A 15,997-nucleotide genomic window follows, 5' to 3' on the forward strand; every position below is an offset into this window, starting at 1 on the left:
AAGTAAGGTTGTGTACTGGATGGGGTAAAGGCCATCTTGATTTAGACCTTTCTCCAGACTTAATCTCCAGACAAAATGGCTTCTTGTAAGTACCTAATAACAACGGATAGCGACTCTTAAGAAAATGACTGATAGGATAACACCTTTGCAAGGAGAAATAAAAAAGTGGAGAAACAGAAGGAAATAGATTTTCAAAAGCAAGTGCTGTGTGCAGAAAGGTCACCTTTGCTCTGTATACGTGTTTCATAGCTTTGCATATATCAAATTCTGAAAGCAAACCGGATGGTGAATATTGCACTCGTCCAGCGTCTTCAAATCCTATCATTGAACAACTGAAGAGTAACTGAAATTTCTTTTTGCAACTACCAATGAACTAATACTAACATATACTGTCTCGATTCTCACTATCATTCTTTCATATAGCTACTGCTAAGGCTCAATCTGCAAAGAAATCCGCTCTTAAGGGTGCTAACTCTTCCAAGGCTGTCAAGGTCAGAACCTCCACTACCTTCAGACTTCCAAAGACCTTGAAGTTGGCAAGATCTCCAAAGTACACCAAGTCTGTTCCACACTACAACAGATTGGACTCATACAAGGTCATTCAACAACCAATCACATCCGAAACCGCAACCAAGAAGGTTGAAGACAGCAACACTTTGGTTTTCCAAGTTGACATCAAGTCCAACAAGTACCAAATCAAGCAAGCCGTCAAGGAATTGTACGAAGTTGAGGTTGCTAAGGTCAACACTTTGATCAGACCAAACGGTACCAAGAAGGCTTACGTCAGATTGACTGCTGACTACGATGCTTTAGACATTGCTAACAAGATCGGTTACATCTAATGGTGTATATAAATAGATAAAATCATTTGTATATCAAACTTATTTAACTGGGTTTAATTATTTGCTTAATAACACTATTCTTGTTAATAACTTCGACATTCGAGTCACATGCCACATGACACTTTGCCACCAAATGGCTAGATGGAAACTTGGTAAAGAAACCCTGCCTTTTGGCTTTTTTTCAATTTTTCATTTTTACCCCTTTTAGCTGCTGAAAATTTTTTACTACTCGAACATCTACAAGTATAAAAGGGCAAGGGTGCCCGCCTTTGTAGTTCTATTCTACCTTATACTTGGGCGTGTAATTCTTTGGGGTTCTTCTTTCTTTGTCGACGTACTTCATAGGATCATTTCTATAGGATTCGTCTCTCTTTGACTCTTCTAAAGAGCCACTGTTTCCAACTTGGTTGATGAGATAGAACCCCCATACCCTCAAAGTGAGAATAGTGTCTGGCATGTCCAGCACCACCCTTCGGGGTGGTGTATTGCCGGATTAGTGATCTGTCATTACAGCTTTGCCTACGATTCTTTGCAATCTAGTCATCTGGACGTTTCACGAACCACCTATTCACTTTTTATTCCTTTTTTCATCAGGCAAACAAAGGAGCGATGATCTTTATCTCGTGGTGTGTACTTCTTCGGAATTGACACGTCGGGATGGGAATGGGTGGCTGTCTGACAAGTATTACTTGTGACCTGTTGGAGTATTTCGACCGTAAGCTCAGTCTTACTATGTTTAGCAATTGTAGATGTGCGTGTCCCTGGCAGCCTCTTGCGGCCAGGATACCTCGGGGAGACAAGCCTACAACCAGTCCCTTCAATTTCGAGGCTGGTATATATTTTTCTCGCTTTCCTAGCTACCACCGTATCTTTGACAGGCCTGTACATGGGATGACTATCCCTACCCTTTCTTGTTGAAACCTTTGTCATACTTTTATTAAACATCAGCCTCTGCACAAATGACGTTCATAGTTGACCAACTTCTGAAGGTGGTAATGCTGAAAGTTGTAAGTAATTTTTACTCTTCGGAGCTTTTTTTATCTTAGCTTCTACCTCTAGGGATGGTTTATACTAACTTTACCTTTCAACTTTAATTATAGTTCGGTACCACGAGGCCGAAATTTATCAAGTTCAGCAATGGTGGTACGGGAGATTACTTTGATCCCTATTTTGAGACTTTCATAGATACCAACGGCAAAGCCAAGCTAATTTCTCGGCGGCTCCCGGACGGAGTGCCCCCGGAGTTGAACGACCAGGTAATGAGGATCAAGAGTATGTGCTACTGGATGGATGAAAGTATTTTTGGATTGAAGGTTTCCAGCTTCCTGAATCGCCTGTTCGGTGCCAGGGAAAGTGCTGAAATCCAGAGAGACTATACCAATGAGAACTTGAACCAGATAGACGGAGAAACCGCAATTGAGGCCAGAGCCAATGGTGTGAGTGCCCACAACCCATCTGTCACGGCTTACAAGTCTAGAAGAGTTGGGTTCGGTTTTGGCCCATTGCTTCAAATCGTTCCCTTCATCGGCAACTACGTTGTTTTGACGATCAACATGTGGATTTTCTGTTGTATGGTGACGCTTGGACTTGGGCTCGACGTTAGCTGGAACAAGGGCCACGTGAAAGTCAGAAGAAACCCAGAGCAGCATTTTTTGGGGTTGAAGGATATGGGTACTATGATTTTTAACATCGTGGTTGACTTTGGAATTGGGTTCATCCCATTTGTTGGGATGTTTGTCATGATCATCCACAGAAGTAGCAGCAGGAACTTGACCGTCTTCTGGAAGTCCCTTGATAAGAAGTATGCTGCGAAACCGAAGGGGATATGATAAGTTACGAGACGAGGCTTTTAGCGGAAAACAAGTAAATTTTTACTGATCGATGTATCTTACATAGGAAAATAAAGCAACAGTGATGAAAATCGGATCCACAGTAAAAGACGAAACCGTAAAGAATAATATTGATATAGACTAGAAAAAATGGTATATTTTTGGCGGTATTTCTATGCCTTAACAAAGCTGACACCCTTTTCGACGTTCTGGTTGATAAAGTCTGTGGCGATGTAGAACATTTCCCGTTCCTTGCCATTCATGGCCTTGACCCAGGAGTAGTTCACAGCTGCAACACCGTCTGGGCCGTAGGTCATTGGGGTTGCCAGAAACTCGGGCATTTCCAGATGCTGGGAGTCCAAAAGAGGCTTCAAGTCTCTCTTCAACTCCGTGACACCTGGAATGGCATTGTCTAGATATATGTAGCTTGCTAGTTCTGTGATTTTAAGGTTGAGGTAGCCGTTCAATACGATGTTGAAGAATTTGTTGGCGGCGTACGCCATCGACAACGTGCTTGAGCCCTTGCCCTGCTTGGCCTCCACAACTTCGTCACCGCCATACTGGACTCTGTGGATCAAGGCGTCTAGGATGTTTTCGTCGTTGAGGATCTTCAAGGAGACGTCGCCCTTTGACTGGGAGAAGAGAGGCACGATGGAGTGGCCGGAATGGCCACCCACGACGGGGATGTCGTAGTGATTAGGAAGGGTGCCTTCGATCAACTCGGACAAGAATGTGTTTGAGCGGACATGGTCTAGGGCGGTGACACCGAATAGCTTCTTGGCGTCGAAAACGCCGTGCTTGACAAATATCTCCTTGAACACGGCGACCGTGGAGTTGACCGGGTTGGATATGACCAACACAGTTGCCTCTGGGGCGTTCAGCGCAATGAAGGTAGCCAACTCTGCGCAGATGGAGGCATTGATGTTGAAGAGGTCGCCTCTCGTCATGCCGGGCTTGCGGGGAATGCCTGCCGGTATTATGACAAAGTTGGAGTTCTTGACGGCCTCCTGCAAGGGCTTATTTTCCTCCTCCTTGTTCTCCGGACGCATGAAGCACGAGATCTTCACGTCTGTGTCGATGTGGTGGAGGTCTGCAGCTACCCCGGGGACGTTGACGACGTCGTAGAGGGCCAACTCGGTGATGTGGGGGTTGAGTTTGAGCAGAAGCGACAAAGGCTGGCCGATCCCACCGGCAGCCCCGAGGACCGTGACCTTGATGTGTTTGTTTGGCATGTTATGTTGTGTGTTGCGTGTGTTGTCTGTGTTTGACGATGTGTAGGTGCAGAAAGGCCTGAAGCTACTAAAGGGCGTCTGCAATCACCCCCCTGGGCAAGAAAGGGGCACCATCCGGTACTTATACCGGCCCGTGGCACTCCACCGAGGCATCCGGAAAAGGCATGATGTCTGGCTGATACAGCGCTGACAGCCCTGCACGCCTATCCGACGAGAAACCAGGCAGATAAGCAGGGCTGCTGCCGGGCCGTGACCGCTGCCGGATGAGATCACGCCTGCCGGGGCGATGGCAGTAACAATGGCTGCGGGCAGTGATGTCAGCGTTGTTCAAAAACGGCCACATGTGGGGGTGTAGGAACTACGGCACATGGATGTCTCTGTAATAACGCTGGATTGAAGTGTTGCTTTGAGGGAATCGTTTACCATTGGCATCATGAGTGCCCTGCCAAAAGGCCGGCTGATGGTCATGGTGATATTTCCCTGACTACGCGGATTATGCCTTGCTCTCTACAAGCGTGCACTCCCGCACAGACGTCTGTCTGTGTGTGCAGTGTACGCTGTGTGCTTGACGCTGAACGCCCGGCCTGCAGGCCCGCTTTGCAGTCACTGCTGCTGCTGTCTGCTGACAAAAGGAGGTCGAACGGAACAAGTCCAAGGGCGGAGAGGCTTCTTTTAAGGGAAACGAGAGCAAGCCAGCTTGTTGAAAGAGAAAAAAGGGTTTCGCGGGACGGGAGGGTTTGTCCGGGAGGCGTGGGGTCGGGGTCTGGAAGAGACACGGGCTCATGTTCGGATGAGCCCAAGACGGAGAAGACGGAGCATGGGATGTGGCGTGTGTGGGGAGTAAGGTGCAGCAGACGAAGCAGCAGCAGCAGCAGCAGCAGTAGCAGAAGTACGAGATGTTCACAGGCATCGTTGAGCTGATGGGCACGGTTGCGGAGTACAACCCGCAGGACGACACAGAGAGTGGCGGACACGGCGTCTCTTTGACCATCAAGGACGCATCGGAGATCCTGACCGACTGCCATCTTGGAGACTCGATTGCAGTGAACGGGACGTGTTTGACGGTGACGGAGTTTGACGCGGACACGTTCAAGGTGGGTGTGTCGTTGGAGACGTTGAAGAAAACCGACTTGGGCTCGCTCAAGACGGGTAGCAAGGTGAACTTGGAGAGAGCCGTGTCGGGGGAGACCCGGTTCGGGGGCCACATGGTGCAGGGCCACGTCGACACGGTTGCACAGATCGTCGGCAGGGAGAAGGAGACGAACTCGATCATCTTCACGTTCCGGCTGCGGGACGCGGAGTTCATGAGCTACATCGTGCACAAGGGCTTCATCTGTATCGACGGCACGAGCTTGACGGTCATCAACGTGGACTACGGCGCCAAGACGTTCAAGATCATGATGGTGGCGTACACGCAGTCGAAGGTGATCATGCCGCTGAAGCAGGTGGGCGACTGGGTCAACATCGAGGTCGACTTGACCGGGAAGTTGACCGCCGCCGTGGTGGAGCACGCCCTCGAGAGCCAGTTGGACCCGCAGAACGCAGACTCCCCGTTGCAGCGGTACATCACCAACGCCATCGAGAGGATCCTTGACGAAAAGCTGCACCCGAAATAGACTTTTATCTATCTATCTACTTTGTACTATATCGTGGCTACGTACAGGCGGGGCGTGGGCGTGGGCATGGCTTGACGTCGCCGTCGCCGCTAGAACTTGAACACCAAGGACACACCGTCGTCGCCCGCAGTGACCAGCCTCTCGCCGGAGCAGTCGACACTGAAGTCCAGAACACCCATGTGGTGTCCGACACACTCGTGAAGGAGCTCACCCGTCCTGGCGTCCCACTTGTACACCTTGCCGTCCATGGACGAGACCAGGAAGAGAGGGCTGTTCTTCAAGAACTCCACCTTCGTCACCGCGTCGCCACATTTCAACGTCTTTCTCACCTTCCATGTGTTCGAGTCGAAGACCATCACGTCGCCCGACACAAAGCCAACCACCATCAGGTTCAACACCTCGCACCACGCAATTGCCTCGATGCAGCAGTCGTAGATGTCTTCCCCCTCCTTCAACTCTAACGCTGTAAACATGTTGAGCAACGATCCGTTCTCCGTATTCACTATGACAACCTGCGAGTCTCTCGACCCAACAGCAACAATCTTGCTGGCAGGGTTTGCAGCTATCGTCACCCATGGTGGGGTCAAACCCTTCATGTCGGTGCTGTCGATCTTGAACTCGCTCTGCTGCGTGTAGCAGTTCCATCCAATTATACTACCGTCCTCACTCACACTCACAAGCTTCAACTCATCCATGTTGTCGACTTGAACAAACACACCGTTCGTGCACTCCGTGGAATGCGAGTAGCCGGAAAAGATCAAGTCTAGTGTAGGTTCGATGGAGTAAACGGATACAGATCCGTCAATACCACCGAATGCAAAAACGTTTTGTTTTGGATGAGTAGCTATCCACATGACCTCTTCAACGTCTTCCAAGGTTCTGGAATATGGCTTCCATAACTGTCCCCGCTTGGCAGATTTGTAAACGATCACCTTACCACTCATGTCTCCCGTGACCAAATACGATCCGTCGGATGTGAACTCAGCCGCTACCACACTCTCACCGTACCCGGCTAGCTTGGTGATAGTCTTAGCAGGAGAACTATGCGTCGTCCAGAGGTAAGCAGCATTATCGCCACCACCTGTTACCGCAATAGGTAACGTAGGGTGGGTTGCAACTGTAAAGATCGAATCGGAATGGTCTTCAAAGTAGCTCTGGGAGTTGTTGCTCATATCAATTTCAATGTTTCCGTCTTCATTGATGGTAACACCATTGTCGTCAAGCTCTTCATCCTCGTAATCTTCGTCCATTGGTTCTTGATCAGATTTGTCATCATCAACAACTTCATCAACTTCGTCGGCGCCGATGATGACGTCTCCCTCTTCCTCATGCTCTGGCCTCGTTTCTTCAGTATTAGACATTTCGGCTTGTTTTGTGATTGTCCTTATAGTAAAATATCCTGCTCTATCAGAAATGAAAATGGGGTTCAGAATAATGTACAATCTTTTTTGGTGAAAGAAATTTTTCAAGACCGAAAAAAATATTCTTCTTTTCTCTTTTTCTACGCCTCACCTATTATCGTATTCATGTACCGACCGTGTGGCATCATGTCATGTATGGATGAATGAAACTGCTTTCTTGTGCTTCGATTTTTGGCCTTGGGAGTCGATTGGTTAGGTCAAACTCTCGCACTGAAGGATACTGGATTTCAAGAACAATGGGGGATGCCTACCAGAGACTTCAGCGGGATATGAAAACATATTTCCCCGAGAAAGATAATGACGACGATTTAGATAATGACAATATCACCGATCCAATATACAAGAATTCAATAGCAGGCTCTTATTTTCCCTCCTACCTCAACGTTTTACCCAAGGAATTCCATTCTGAAATAAATCGAAAGTCAATTTTGGACCGACTTCGAATAACACAGTCTTCTCAAGCGGACGATCTAGGGCTGCCGGAAATACGACAGCCTGATGCAATGACATTGTACAACGACAATAGCTATGTCAACCTCAAGAATGATAACAATTTGGTAATTCAGCCAAATGAAGATGCATTTGCCAACTCGTTGATTGTGCCCAACAGAGATACGGGACATATCACCCAAAAGAAAAATCACAGCCCATGGAAGCTATTGAAACTTTTACTTGGACACACAGGTCAGGTCACGTCAGTTACGATGGACCCTTTCAATTCCTTTTTCGTCACTGGATCGGCTGATAGGACCATGAAAATTTGGGATTTGGCATCTGGAAACCTACAGTTAACGTTATCTGGACATATCATGGCTGTGAGAGATATGGTGATATCCCCACGGCACCCCTACTTGTTCTCCTGTTCGGAAGATAAGACGGTGAAATGCTGGGACCTTGAGAAAAACGTTGTGATTAGAGATTATCATGGCCATTTGAGTGCCGTCTACACGATCGATATCCATCCCGAGCTAGATGTTATTGTTACCGGGGGTCGGGATTCTTCTGTGCGTGTTTGGGATATTCGGACACGAACCCCAATCCATGTATTAACGGGACATCGGAGTAGTGTCAACAAGGTGAAGTGCCAAAGTAACGACCCTCAGGTGATAAGTTGCTCGATGGACTCGACCGTGAGAACTTGGGATTTGGCTGCAGGTAAATGCATGAAAACCTTGACCTTTCATTCTAAAAGTGTCCGTGCGTTTTGCCTTGACGAAGGCAATGAAGAGCTTATAACCTCGTCTAGTGACGGAATCAAGAAGTTCAAGCTACCCGAGTGCCAGTATCAGCAGGACCTCCAATTTTGGAAAAATCACAATGTTGTAGAGGAAGGGAATTTGATAGTGAATACCATGTGCAACAGCACCGATGGCGTTGTGTTCGCAGGTTGCGATGGTGGAAAGTTTGCATTCTGGGATTGGCAAAGTGGTGAAATGTTTCAAAATGATGTGCAGGTTCCTGTTCCAGGTTCTTTGGACAGTGAAGGTGGTATCCTTTGTTCCACGTTCGATCATAGTGGCGAGAGGTTGATTACGGGAAACATCGACAAGAGTGTAAGAATCTTAAATAAAGTTATAGAAGATTGAGCATGCTCCTTCGGACGCTGCCATATATACACATACATAGGATACTGAGGCAACCGTGTTGTTCAAAAGAAAAGAAAAAAAGAAAAAACAAGATCCGTTAGCTAGTTGCATTTATAATTGATACCTCCCAGAAGCAAAAAAGTCACAGCAAGAAAAAAAAGAGTAAAACGGAAAGACAAATCTAAAACAACTTCCAAATAAAAGCAGAATTAGGGCCACACGGAAGCTGAAGTATAACAAAAAAGACAGTTGACAAACAAAAAACACTAGCTTGATGGATGGTCTGCTGATTACAACGCTTCCATTGTATAGTCATGTTCAATGCCCGGAATGACACTGGAAATGAACTTCAAAAAGACAACCAAGTACTGGTCCACTCTTATTCCCTCGTCGCCTTCACTGCTTTCCCCTTTCAAGTCTTCCCAGTCGTCTCCATCCTCTGCTGCGTGGGAATCGTCTCCCTCATGATCTTTCAAACCGAGGTGGGAGATCTTCTTCATCATCTTCTCTGTGTCTTTGCTGTGCGACCTTTCTCTTGCCGATGCTGCGGCCCGCTTCATCAAGACCTTCATCACCGTGGCATGCTTGCATGGATGGATGGACACTGCGGTAGTGTTGTTGAGGAAGGGCGCCTTCTCAATGGTGACCGTTTTATGCCTGTAATCGCTAGCGATATCTTCAAACATTTGTTCCGGAGTGAGTGGCACCGAGTTGGAGTCAAAGCCCACTAAATACATCTTTGGCACCCTGTAGGACGTGGAGTAGGTAATGTAGAGATCATAGCTCCTCTTCTTGGACCCCTCCGGGGTCTTTCTCGACACCTTATTGTCGACGAACTCGACGTCCTCTGCGTTCTCGTCGATCAAGTCATCAATGTCGTCGATGTCCTCGTCCTCGGAGACCTCCTTGATGCTCCGTTCGTCGATATCGTCAGCATCGTCGTCGACAGGAGGCACCTTCGGAGTTGGACGCGAGCTTGCGGACCTTGGCGCTGCCCAGCCTTCGTGGTCCAAAGCATCTTGCTCTTTCGAAAGCACCTCTGCACCGCTAACCTTCAGCTTCCCGCTGCCCTCCGTGTTGCCGCTGCCATCTTTGCCGTCGTCATCGTCCTCCTCGTCGTTGTACTCGTAATCTGCTGCACGCACGTAGCATGGCACGTGTCTAGTCACAAGAAACTGCTTCTCTGCAGGCAAGAAGTCCTTCGCCTTCGAAGCCTCCGCCGGCGACCACTGCCATGTGGGGAACCTGTAGACCAAGTAGTTCCCGGCCTCCACAAACTCATCCGGCGTTATCTCGCCGGTGGTGGCAAACGTGGACTTGTGTGTAATCGGAGTCAGATACTCCCGCAAGGAGGAGAAGGTGGACCGGAGGTACTGCGACGTCATGATTGCTGCGTGTTGCTGATGCTGATGCTTCTGCACTTGCTGCTGCTGCTCTGTGGCTGCTTCCCCAGCATGCCGCCATCACCCAGACGGCCAGAAACAGGCCCTAGAGGTAAGACATATTGCAGCCCCCGTCTATGTCTCCGCCGAGGGCACGGGAGCTGCCAGCGAGGATCCGCGGGCTCTACAGTAGAGGGTGAGGCAGGTAGGAGGCCCGGAAGATGGGACGGGAGAAGGGACTCGGGAGCAGAAGACGAGGGTTTTGGCGGGAAGGAGTTGCTTTTACGTTGGCGTGAGGGATGCAGAGCAGGTAGACTCAAAGAGAGAAGGTGTAGGGCGACAATTGACGAAGATGCCGACGAAGACCGCAAGAAAGAGAAATAGCAAGAAAGACGGCGATAGGAAGAAGAAGAAGAAGCAGCCTGCAGATGAGGTCGGAGCCGAAGAGTTCAGCACGGACCGGGAGGCGGAGCAGGTGGAGAAGGAGATTGACAGCATGATCAAGACTAAGGAGGCGACGATTGGCAAGATTGAGGCGCTAGAGTCGGACCTTAGTGCGCTGGATTCGAAGATCGAGAAGGCCTTGAAGACGGAGAAGAAGTACTGGAAGGAGGCCTCGAGGAAACGGGTGGTGAAGGAGGTGAAGAGCGTTGGGGAGCACTTCTGGGAGAAGCGGAGGTTTGTGCTCTTTCTCGGGATTCTGCTTGGGGCGCTGATGACAGTGTACTCGTACCGAGACCATTTGCCGACGGACATGATTCCGCAGCTAGACGAATACTTGAACCTCGACTCGCTTTCGTTCGACAAACTGTCGTTCGACAACATGGACTGGACAGGGCTTCTTCCGGAGGGCTTGCAGAAGACGTTGATGAGCCGCACGGCCGAGGAGAAGATGGAGAGCGGGGCGTTTGCGGTGGGGAAGATGATGAAGAAGGAGGGGTACACGGCGGATCACAACGTGATCATGGTGCCCGGCGTGACGAGCACGGGAATTGAGAGCTGGGGCCTGGAGGGGACAGAGGAGTGTCCGAGCGAGTCGTACTTCCGGAAGCGGTTGTGGGGCTCGTTCTTCATGTTGCGGACGATGCTCACGGACAAGGTGTGCTGGTTGAAGCACATCATGTTGGACCCGGAGACGGGGCTGGACCCGCCCGGGATCAAGTTGCGTTCTGCGCAGGGCTTTGAGGCGGCGGACTTTTTTGTGACCGGGTACTGGATCTGGAACAAGGTGTTAGAGAACTTGGCGGTGATCGGGTACAGTCCCGACAACATGTTCAGTGCGGCGTACGACTGGCGGCTGGCGTACCTTGACCTCGAGCGGCGGGACGGGTACTTCAGCAAGTTGAAGGCGCAGATCGAGCTGAACAACCGGCTCAACGGCAAGAAGACGGTGCTGATGGGCCACTCGATGGGCTCGCAGGTGATATTTTACTTCCTCAAGTGGGTGGAGGCCGACGGCCCTCACTTCGGTAACGGCGGCAAGCGCTGGGTGAACGACCACATCGAGGCGTTTGTGGACATCGCCGGCTCGGTGATGGGCACGCCCAAGGCGATCACGGCGTTGCTCTCGGGCGAGATGAAGGACACGATCCAGCTCAACAGCCTCGCCGTCTACGGCTTGGAGAAGTTCTTCTCGAGACGGGAGCGCTCGGACATGTTGAAGTCGTTTGGCGGCATGCCCAGCATGCTGCCCAAGGGCGGCTCGCTGTTGTGGGGGGACATGCACTCCGCCCCGGACGACTGTCTCAGCCTCAACCAGACGGACTGCTTCAACGAGACATCCGCCAGCGGCAGCCCGGGCGATACGCTCGGCAACTTCATCCGCTTCACCGACGAGGTCGGCCGCTACTCCGCTCGCAACCTCACCGTCGGCGACAGCATCGACTTCCTCCTCGACCAGGGCCCGCAGTGGTTCAAGGACCGCACGCTCGAGCACTACTCCTTCGGCTACGCCACCACCAAAAAGGAGCTCCGCGAGAACGAGAAGCACTTCAACAAGTGGTCCAACCCGCTCGACGTCCCGCTCCCAAACGCTCCTGACATGAAGATCTTCTGCTTCTACGGCGTCGGCAACCCCACCGAGCGGGCCTACTACTACCGCGAGGAGGCCGACAAGACCGTCAGCCGCTTGAACGTCACCATCGACATGGAGCAGAAGCGGGCCGTTCTCATGAGCGACGGCGACGGCACCGTCTCCCTCCTGACCCATTACATGTGCCACAAGTGGAAGGAGCCTGGCAGCGTCTACAACCCCGGCGGCTCCAAGGTCACCATTGTCGAGATCAAACACGAGCCCGACCTCTTCGACATCCGCGGCGGCTCCAAGACCGCCGAGCACGTCGACATTCTTGGCAGTTCCTACCTCAACGAGCTCTTGCTCCGTGTCGCCAGCGGCCATGGAGATGACATCCAGGACCACTATGTCACCCGGCTCCATGAGATAGCCCGGGACATCAACGCGCTTTGAGCTGCGGCTCCCGCGCGTTGTTGATGTTTTGCCGTTTGCGGCAGTTTCCGCGCGTTGCAGCGGGAAAAGGCCGTTGCCCGGGCACCCGAGGACGGTTTGGACGACATGAAGGGACCGTCTGTCTCGGTTTCACAATAGTTTGCGATTGTTGGTGGCCATTGTTGGCCGAGGGCTAAATATTGACTCGTATAATAGTGTAAGAACGCTTGGACTAGACAGCAGCAGAAGCAGCGCCGGGCGTGTAGCGGGGTGCACGCTCTGCACGGTTCTCCGGCACGCATGGCATCGTTCCTCGATCTCTGGTTGTTTTGTTTTCGTTTGCCTGCCGTTTGCAGAGACGCATGCAGGTTCTGCCGTGTTGTGTTTTGCTTTGCCTGTCTCTGGCCGGGCGGGCTCGTCTGAAACGTCTGTGCGCCGCCACGCTGTCTTCTGATCTGTCACGGGGGCCTGTTTGTTTCTGTTTCTCAGAGGGAGAGGTGTAGACAGGCCAGATGTTTTGTTAAATAGAAGAGCAAAGGTAGAAGCAGCGACACAGGGCACAACGCAGACACACGGACTAGCACAAGATCAGCACGACCGCCATCCACCACCCCGCCACCCAGAACACGCTTTCGCCGATGACGCTACACAAACCAGCCTCCCGTCCAGTCTTGGGAGTCGTGTCCGACTCCAAGCTGAACATCTCCAACAACAACAACAGCAACAGCAACAGCACCGGCGAAGACTTCTTTGCCTCCAAATCGTTCCTCAGACACAACGCGCACTCGACCCCGATCAGAGGCAAGACACATGGCGTCAACGTGATGAAGAGAAGCGCCTCGGCCGCCTTCAAGGGCTCCGACGAACGTGTCGCCAACGCCCCCGTCAAGAGAGACGCCCTCTCCGATCTGGATGACGAGGACTCCCCCAAATTGAAAAGAGCACGTTTGCTGAAAATGAAGCTCAAGTTGGCGTACTTCAAGGTGAAAACAAACCAGACAGAGACTCCGCTGCACGAGCTCAAATTCCCCTCTTCGCTGGCTGGTCCAGAGCCGCTTGGCTCCTTCCAACAGGCATCCATCTTTCACTCGACAAAACTGACAAAAAAGAGATCGGCTTCCTCCTCGTCCTCTTCTGCACACAGAACCTCCGCTCTCAAGGGCGGCCAGAAGAAAAGCATCATGGACGACATCGTCACCAAGAAGGGCGCCTTTGCCAACCTGAAGAGGTTCAACAGGGAGTACAACAGCAACAACGGCAACAGCGGCAGCAACTCCAACCGTGACCCAGCCAGCATGCAGTACAGCACTGTCCCATCCTCGGCGCCTCCAGGCATCCTCACTTTCAACCACCACTTCCACCACTCCCACCTCAACAACGGCACTGCACCGGCCTTCGTGTCCAGCGTCACGTCTCCGTCGAAGTTTGCCATCTCCGCCATGGACAAAAAACAGGTCAAACTGCCACCGGTGCCAAAACTCTTGGGCTACCCTGCGTCTAACATCTTTCACATCTCGCGTCACTCTTTGCTGGATAGTCAAAACAATGGCGACACCAACCAAAACACCATCGGCAACTCCAATTCGATTGCCACCGCCACAGCGTCAACTTCCACAGTCCATGACTTCCACGACACTACAATAGATGAAAAGCCGGAAACAGAAAAGGAAGGGAACGACACCACGATTCTCCAGAACGAGTCTACAAGCACGCCACTCCTTCGGAGACGGCACAGCATCGATCAGATGGAAAGAAACGACCCTGATCTGACTATTTTACAAACTAACAACTCAGTCCTCATGTCAACTCCTGTACGACAGAAAGGTAAACAGGTAAAGAAACCAAAAAATGGTGCCCAAACAAAGGCAAGATCTCTGACGGTTCCAGCAACGAGTACAAACACGACTACAAACATTAATACCAACTCGGCCATAGAGTTTACCACCCCGTCATCGAAGAAGAGACTACCTTCTTTGAGTGAAGGTAGAAACCAGAAAAATGAAAACACCAGCAACAGCTTAAAACACAACAATTCAATTCTCAAAGACGAGGATGAAACACAATTAATGTCCTCGCCTACGAGACTTCTGTCCACACCTTCATCTATTGGAGCAGCTAAATGTCTTCTGCAGTTAGCACATAGATAAGGCATACTATGCATTATATTGATTATAACGGCATAGGACCCCCCTCCCCTCAACTTTTTTTTCTCTTTTTCCCCCTTCTTTTGCAAGATAATACCCCTATCTGAACCGCTCCATTCCTTTACCATACTTGTATAATTATATCATTTGCATCTGTATCAAAATTTTTGATTTTTTTTGATCTGTACTTTATATAATGTTTTTTTAATACCAGAAAAAAAAGCTAAAGATAAATAGTAATTAGACAAGTTTGTACGGAGATGGAGTCCTCACTGTTTCTTTTTCTCATGCTTAGCAACGGCTGGTTTTCTTTGCAATATTTTTACAAGACTCTCAAGTCCAACGCCAGCAAAGACAAGAGACAACCCCGACCATTGTTTCCAATTCAAAACATGTCCAAACAAGAAGACACTAAGCGCCATACTGAGCATCTTCCTTGTCACGGTGACAGTGACCAAAACAACAGAGCTGAACTGCTCGAGTGTGATGAATATGAAGATCTGTCCGATTGCACCGCAAAGACTAAATTTGATCAGGTCGAGCAAGGCCAACGTGCCATTGATGTTTATGAAATTGCATACATCTCGGAATTGGTCTGTGAAGGTTAGGGTGTACGCAATAAGGTTGGCCATGGTGAAGAAGTTCAAGTATGCCATCATATGCGCTCCTGTCAACTTCTTTGGGTTTCTTTTGAAGACAATGTCTTGTGCCGAATTGGTGAAGCCGTCGAGCAGGAGGGAGCCACAAAGCATGAGAAGCCCAAGCATCACATTTCCGTCTTCGCCTGGACTTCCCTTCCCTGACTTCATGCCGCCAATGGTGAATGTGGCCACACCGGACGTGATGATGAACGCGACGAGGTATTTGTATTTGGGGTATACTGTGCCAAACCCTATGTAGTGGACCAGCATGACGGGGATGAGCTTACAGCTTTTCGCCAAAAGATAGAGAATGTAGTCGACATGATCCAACGACATGTAGCTCAAAGGTGCAGAAACAGACTGAGATAACGAAATGGCGTATAAGGTGAGAAGCGTCTTCATGGAAAGTTGTGGGAAGAACTTGATTCCAGGTGCCACATGTTCTTTCTCTTTTGTCGTCGGCACAACAGTTTTGGAGTAAAGGTAAATGGAGCCGGACACAATGCAGAATAGGCATTGGACGATGTTGATCACCAACGGGAAATGAAAGAATGCTGGTGCATCTGTTACTGCTAACGAGTAGTCTGACGACGCAAGTTTCTCTTGAAGATATGACCAAGAGAGAAACGAGGCGTAGATGAAAAAGACGCACGACAGTAGCAAAGCCGTTCTATACATTGTGGTGAGTGCAGCTGGAACTGGAGAGTGCTCTGTTTGGCTCTGAGGTGTGTGAAAACAGGAGCAACACGGACAGCGTGTCAAGAAAGAGACGAGGGAAGTGGGTTTTCATGTCGAGAGAATGCGAGTTGCCGTTTTGGGCAACCGGGGCAGGTCGGACTGGAGTTGACGTTACATCGG

The 15,997-nt window shown here is 50.2% G+C and overlaps 10 protein-coding genes across 10 annotated transcripts; 6 read left to right on the top strand and 4 right to left on the bottom strand.

Moving 5' to 3' along the window:
• Positions 1-28: 28 nt before the first annotated feature.
• PICMEDRAFT_17422 (hypothetical protein) lies at positions 29-925 on the top strand. Its single transcript, XM_019161597.1, has 2 exons — positions 29-85; positions 424-925. The coding sequence occupies exons 1-2, from the start codon at positions 76-78 to the stop codon at positions 840-842; spliced, it is 429 nt and encodes a 142-aa protein (XP_019016012.1). The 5' UTR covers positions 29-75; the 3' UTR covers positions 843-925.
• A 936-nt stretch (positions 926-1,861) lies between these two features.
• On the top strand, positions 1,862-2,757 carry PICMEDRAFT_154994 (hypothetical protein). Its single transcript, XM_019160852.1, has one exon. The coding sequence runs from the start codon at positions 2,102-2,104 to the stop codon at positions 2,669-2,671; it is 570 nt and encodes a 189-aa protein (XP_019016013.1). The 5' UTR covers positions 1,862-2,101; the 3' UTR covers positions 2,672-2,757.
• Positions 2,758-2,844: 87 nt separating this feature from the next.
• On the bottom strand, positions 2,845-3,903 carry PICMEDRAFT_12658 (hypothetical protein; the record flags this gene model as incomplete). Its single annotated transcript, XM_019159953.1, has 1 exon — positions 2,845-3,903. The coding sequence occupies one exon, from the start codon at positions 3,901-3,903 to the stop codon at positions 2,845-2,847; it is 1,059 nt and encodes a 352-aa protein (XP_019016014.1).
• An 896-nt stretch (positions 3,904-4,799) lies between these two features.
• On the top strand, positions 4,800-5,519 carry PICMEDRAFT_73707 (hypothetical protein; the record flags this gene model as incomplete). The annotated part of the gene is made up of 1 exon (XM_019164560.1): positions 4,800-5,519. The coding sequence occupies one exon, from the start codon at positions 4,800-4,802 to the stop codon at positions 5,517-5,519; it is 720 nt and encodes a 239-aa protein (XP_019016015.1).
• An 89-nt stretch (positions 5,520-5,608) lies between these two features.
• On the bottom strand, positions 5,609-6,769 carry PICMEDRAFT_35673 (hypothetical protein; the record flags this gene model as incomplete). Its single annotated transcript, XM_019162958.1, has 1 exon — positions 5,609-6,769. The coding sequence occupies one exon, from the start codon at positions 6,767-6,769 to the stop codon at positions 5,609-5,611; it is 1,161 nt and encodes a 386-aa protein (XP_019016016.1).
• Positions 6,770-7,443: 674 nt separating this feature from the next.
• On the top strand, positions 7,444-8,526 carry PICMEDRAFT_35718 (hypothetical protein; the record flags this gene model as incomplete). The annotated part of the gene is made up of 1 exon (XM_019162962.1): positions 7,444-8,526. One exon carries the CDS (start codon positions 7,444-7,446, stop codon positions 8,524-8,526), a length of 1,083 nt encoding a protein of 360 aa, XP_019016017.1.
• Positions 8,527-8,819: 293 nt separating this feature from the next.
• Positions 8,820-9,896, bottom strand: PICMEDRAFT_26723 (hypothetical protein; the record flags this gene model as incomplete). Its single annotated transcript, XM_019162461.1, has 2 exons — positions 8,820-9,431; positions 9,564-9,896. Coding segments are annotated over 2 exons (945 nt in total), but the record flags the coding sequence as incomplete, so codon positions are not given.
• Positions 9,897-10,569: 673 nt separating this feature from the next.
• PICMEDRAFT_21837 (hypothetical protein) lies at positions 10,570-12,363 on the top strand (the record flags this gene model as incomplete). The annotated part of the gene is made up of 1 exon (XM_019162225.1): positions 10,570-12,363. A coding segment is annotated over one exon (1,794 nt), but the record flags the coding sequence as incomplete, so codon positions are not given.
• Positions 12,364-12,992: 629 nt separating this feature from the next.
• Positions 12,993-14,501, top strand: PICMEDRAFT_12663 (hypothetical protein; the record flags this gene model as incomplete). Its single annotated transcript, XM_019159954.1, has 1 exon — positions 12,993-14,501. The coding sequence occupies one exon, from the start codon at positions 12,993-12,995 to the stop codon at positions 14,499-14,501; it is 1,509 nt and encodes a 502-aa protein (XP_019016020.1).
• Positions 14,502-14,685: 184 nt separating this feature from the next.
• PICMEDRAFT_17428 (hypothetical protein) lies at positions 14,686-15,822 on the bottom strand. The gene has a single exon (XM_019161598.1). The coding sequence runs from the start codon at positions 15,815-15,817 to the stop codon at positions 14,768-14,770; it is 1,050 nt and encodes a 349-aa protein (XP_019016021.1). The 5' UTR covers positions 15,818-15,822; the 3' UTR covers positions 14,686-14,767.
• Between the last annotated feature and the right edge of the window lie 175 nt (positions 15,823-15,997).

This window comes from Pichia membranifaciens (assembly GCF_001661235.1).
Source record: "Pichia membranifaciens NRRL Y-2026 unplaced genomic scaffold PICMEscaffold_5, whole genome shotgun sequence".
NCBI classification, from domain to species: Eukaryota; Fungi; Ascomycota; class Pichiomycetes; order Pichiales; family Pichiaceae; genus Pichia; species Pichia membranifaciens.

Bases quoted from the DNA above. Each gene is read 5' to 3' on its own strand.
- PICMEDRAFT_154994 (XM_019160852.1), top strand. From the start codon at position 2,102: ATGAGGATCAAGAGTATGTGCTACTGGATGGATGAAAGTATTTTTGGA.
- PICMEDRAFT_17428 (XM_019161598.1), bottom strand. From the start codon at position 15,817: ATGTATAGAACGGCTTTGCTACTGTCGTGCGTCTTTTTCATCTACGCC.